Raw genomic sequence first — 4,665 nt, forward strand, 5'->3', positions numbered from 1 at the left:
TTCCAGGTTCTGTCTCTTTTCTCCCTGTCTTCCCTCTCATTCCCTCCTTTGCTTTTTAATACCTCTTTGAGAGCCCTTTCTCTCTCTCTTTTTATCAAGTAGAATACAGCACTAAATCCTCTTCAAAATTTGCTATAGTTTTCGATATGAAACGGGTCTTAAAGATGGAAAATCAGAGTTCAATTCCAGCTCAACTGTGTGGCCCTGGTATTAATTAAGCGGCTGGGGTTTGTCCAACTGGAAAATAAAAATTAAAGACATCTTCACAGACTGGTATTAAGAATTAAATTAAATTAGGTGAAATAAAATGTATCTATTGTCTGGCCGAATGCCTGCTATTATGGGTCTTCCATAATGCTAATTCCGTTCTACTTCTCTAGGAAAATATTATTTAATCCTTAGTTATGACTTTGACATGCAGCTACTGTTCAGAATTCTATACTGCCTGATACAGAGGTTCCTTATCTTGGAGTACCCAATCTTAATTCTAAAAATAAATCGAGGCAGAAAAATTTAAAAAAATTCTTGAAACACAAAATAGTGATAATTATAAGCTAAGCCTTTAAAGCACACACACACACACACACACACACACACACACAGTGTCATATAGCTCAGGATGACCTTGAACTCACTATGTGGCCAAGGATGATCCTGAACTTCTGATTCTGACTTCACCTTCTGAGTACTCGGATTACGGGTGGGAGCCACCAGAACTAGTTTTATTGGTGCTGGGCGTTGTGCACGCTAGGCAGGCACTCCACCAACTGAGCCCAGTCCCAGCACAAGCTAAACGTTTAAGAGGCACGAACGTTCTACACAAAGCCATAAAGATTCAGTATGGTATTTTAAATTTCACCTTAAAATTTCCCAAGTAGTTTGGACCATGTGAGAAAAACCTGGTCTGTTTCACAGCCACAGCTGTCATTAGGGCCTCAGGACAGTGGTGACCAGGTGCCGGCTACATCTTCCACTTCATTTTAACTTTGCCCCAGAGACCGACCCTACTCTCTAGACCAGTTAGTTATATGCTGACATCTAGGAGCTGTCCATAAAAATAAAACTGGTTTTGAGAAGAATCCGACTAGGCCTGGTTTCCTAAACCAGGCGAAGATTAAACAAAACGGCAAAGAAGAGCCACGGGGGTTCCCCGTGTGGTGCTTGAAGCTGTAGCCAAGAACTGAATGCGTGGTGATGGGTGTCAAGTAGGGTCATTCTCTCAACCGCAGGCCTGTAACACAGAGGACATCGGGGAACAGAAACTAGAGCGGTCAGGCCGCGAGGGGGACACTACGTCGCACCTGAGACCAGACGCTCATATGGAGGGAAGGGGTTGGGAGTTGCTGGGTCGCTGGTATTCGAGTTAGATGTAAGTTCAAGACCAACGGGCTGAAAAGATGAAGGAGACAGTGTCCCCGGGGGGAAATGAAACAAAGACAACACCAAAACTGAAAACGCAAGGAAAAAGGAAAGACGAAAGTTCTGAGGACAGAAAAATAAACCAGCTTAAATACCAAACCCCAAGGCAGTAACCGAGAAGTAAGGGTGTGGTGCATCTGACTAATTAAAAAAAAGACAAGAGCCTTCAGGAACTTGAAATCCGGGTACAGTCTGAGGTTTGAACCCAAGAAGAGCACATTCTCACCGAGCACGTAAAGGAAACTGCGACACGCCACAGCATGCAGACTGAAGGGGGGGGGGGCAAGCATCAAAGCTCTCAGCCTGCAGCGACTGGAGGGTGGGAGGTGTCTATGCCTACTCCCCATGGGCATGGCAGCTGCGCAGAAGCTGCAGGCTCGGCGGGAACCACAGTGGCCATACTTACTGGAGTCTTCCCATTGGAGCAGATGCAGCTTCCAAGCAGAATAATACAAAAATCCCAGGACCAGGAAGAGGCAGAGGGCTAGCAGCAGATTGCGCACAAATACCAAGAGTCCCATCTTCACATGATTTACCATGTCCTACATGACCTAAGAGCAAAAATAAAAAAGCCATTAAGATATAAAGCTATTATCATCCTTACGCGTGAAGAAACTTCAGAGACGGTTTCCACGTGAAAGGCAACCAGTAACTCATGGCAAGGCACCTGTCTCAAGGAGCCCTTTCTGGATGGCTCAGCACCAAGTCCTCCATGACCAACAGCCAATCAAATCATTTTTGTAAAAGTGTACTTTTTTGGGTTTCTGGTTTTTGTTGGTTTTTTTGAGACAGGGTTTCTCTGTGTAACAACCATGGCTGTCCTGGAACTCTCTTTATAGACCAGGCTAACCTCAAACTCACAGAGATCCATCTGCCTGTGCCTCCTCAGTGCTGATATTAAAGGCGTGCACCACCATGACTGCCTTATAAAAGTTTGTTTTTATTCCATGTGTATTGAATAGTGTGTGTGTGTGTGTGTGTATGTGTGTGTGTGTGTGTACCATGTGTGTGTTTAGTGTCTGCAGAGGCCACAAGAGGACATCAGATTCCCTGAAAATGGAGGTACAGATGGTTGTGAGCTGCCATGTGGATACTGGGAACTGAGCCTGGGTCCTCTGAAACAGCGGCAAGTGTTCTTAATGACCAAGCCAGCAATCTAGCCTCTTAATTCTTAAAAAAAGGTTTTTAAAAGCTGTATGTTTATCTGTGGGTGTACTGACATGCCTGGATGTACATCACGTGCATTCAGGCACCAGGGAGCCCCGCGACTGGAATTGTAGGCAGTTGTAAGAAGCCCAATGGGGAGGGGGTGCTGAAAACCCAACCCGAATCCTCTAGAAAAACTATACATGTTCTTAACCACTGAACCCTCTCTCTAGCCCTCTGTAAATTATGAGTATCCTCCTGCGTGTGGTGGGGCATATTCAATTATGAGTGCGGGTGCCTCAGGAGTCCAGAAGAGGACCTCAGCTCCCCCAGAGCTGATTTACAGGTGGTTGTGAGCCACTCGAGGGGGGTGCTGGGAACTATGCTCCCCCAAATCAGTTTATACTCTGCATCCATTTTGTACACAGCACCATTGCTTGGTTCTCTTTTGTATCGTGTATCTCTCTACACAGCCTAGGCTGACCTAGAACTTGGTCAGTGTAGCCCAGATTGGCCCCAAGGCTATGATCTTTCTGTCTCAGCCTCTGAGTGCTGGCTGAGACTTTCAGCGTGTGCCACCATGCCCAGCTCATAACCATTTCTAACGTAAAATCTGAAAATGTTGCTGCCATGCTCAAACTCCTTTGAATTTATTTTCTTCTGCTGCTAAACCAAGGTAGGGGCAGACTAAACAGTTTATAGTAAAATCCATTCATTATCCCCGAGTCCTGAAGGCCAGCACTCTATTACTGAGTAGCTCAGCCAGGTCCTTAGCGTACAGTCACGTGAGAGTGAGCCAGTGTGCCAGGGACCGCACACTTCCCAGAAACTCCAGAAGAGAACCCCAGTCCGTGCTCCCCGGACTGCTGCTCCCCGAATCTCAACCCTACAGCTGGCTCCCTTGTAGGACCAATCTTTGCTCTGTAGTCTTTCTCTAACTTTCTCCATGGCCCCATGAGCCGTGGAGGCTAAGCCTCTCTCACTCTCCGATTTGCCCTTCTTTAGAGCCCGCTTTCAGCTGGAGAAATCCTTCACTTTCCAGGACTCCTGTGATTATACTGGGCCCATATACTTAATCCAGGCTAATTGTCCTCTTTAAGCGGCCATAATCTTCATTTTATCTAGAAAGAGCCTTTGCCAAGTCAGGTGACATATTCACAGGCTCCAACATTCAGGGTGCTGGCAGCTTCGGGGACCACTCAGCCTCAAGGATCTCTCGCTCCGTTCTAAATTCTTTGGAAGTCTGCTCTATAGCGTAGGTCCTTGCCACTTTTCAGGCTGCCCCTGATTCTCTGAGCCTCATCAGTGCCCAGTGCATTAGCCATTCTCACAGTGCCACCTCATTTCCCTTCCCAAGGCCTGCCTGTCTGCAACCCATTTTCCACCCCCTTTGCTATACATATAGTACAGCCTTTGATACAAACTAGATTGTAACCACCGTCAAAGAAGACTTCCCTGGGTCAGACCCCACACCCCTGTCTCAATCTCTTAACCCAATTACCAAATAACATGAAAAAGACACTGTGTAAACATTAGTAACGGGATATGGCTCAGAGGATAAGGTGCCTGCGGCTGAGCTTAATGGCCTGAGTTCATTTCATGCAACCCCCAAGGTAGAAGGACAGAGCTGTCCTCTGACTTCCATGTGTGCTATGGCATGCCCGTCCAAGCCCAACACACACAGTATAGAAATCAGCACAGGAATGGCTGGGTGGTGGTGGTTCACACCTTTAATTCAAGCACTCAGGAGGCAGAGGCAGATGGATCTCGAGGCCAGCCTGGTCTACAAAGCGAGTTCCAGGACAGCCAGGGTCGCACAAAGAAACCTTGTCTTGAAAAAACAAACGAACAAACAAAAAGAAATAAGTGTAATAACTTAAGTATAATAATGAAGAGATAAAAAGTTAATTTGCGGATGATGGAATGGCCAACTTATGAGAGCTTTTCCCTCATGGCTGAGGAAGACACCAGAATAAATGGGAAATTCAATAAGGTAGGTGATTGTAAGATTAATTTACAAAAAAGTCTTTAAAAACATGCCAAAGATATACAATTGGAAAATGTAAGATAAGGGGCTGGAGAGATGCTCAGTGGGTAAAA

At 46.0% G+C, this 4,665-nt stretch overlaps 1 protein-coding gene across 4 annotated transcripts in view; it reads right to left on the reverse strand.

The window, feature by feature from the left end:
* Positions 1 to 4,665, reverse strand: part of St3gal3 (ST3 beta-galactoside alpha-2,3-sialyltransferase 3) — a 220,358-nt gene that overhangs the window by 189,488 nt on the left and 26,205 nt on the right. For all 4 annotated transcript variants that reach the window (XM_026777483.1, XM_005370054.3, XM_005370055.3 and 1 more), the window contains exon 2: positions 1,826 to 1,970. In XM_026777483.1, coding sequence (XP_026633284.1) covers positions 1,826 to 1,958 — 133 coding nt within the window. In that variant the 5' untranslated portion in view covers positions 1,959 to 1,970. The remainder of the gene's footprint in view (positions 1 to 1,825; positions 1,971 to 4,665) is intronic.

This window comes from Microtus ochrogaster, unplaced genomic scaffold (assembly GCF_000317375.1).
Source record: "Microtus ochrogaster isolate Prairie Vole_2 unplaced genomic scaffold, MicOch1.0 UNK69, whole genome shotgun sequence".
In the NCBI taxonomy this organism is placed as follows: domain Eukaryota; kingdom Metazoa; phylum Chordata; class Mammalia; order Rodentia; family Cricetidae; genus Microtus; species Microtus ochrogaster.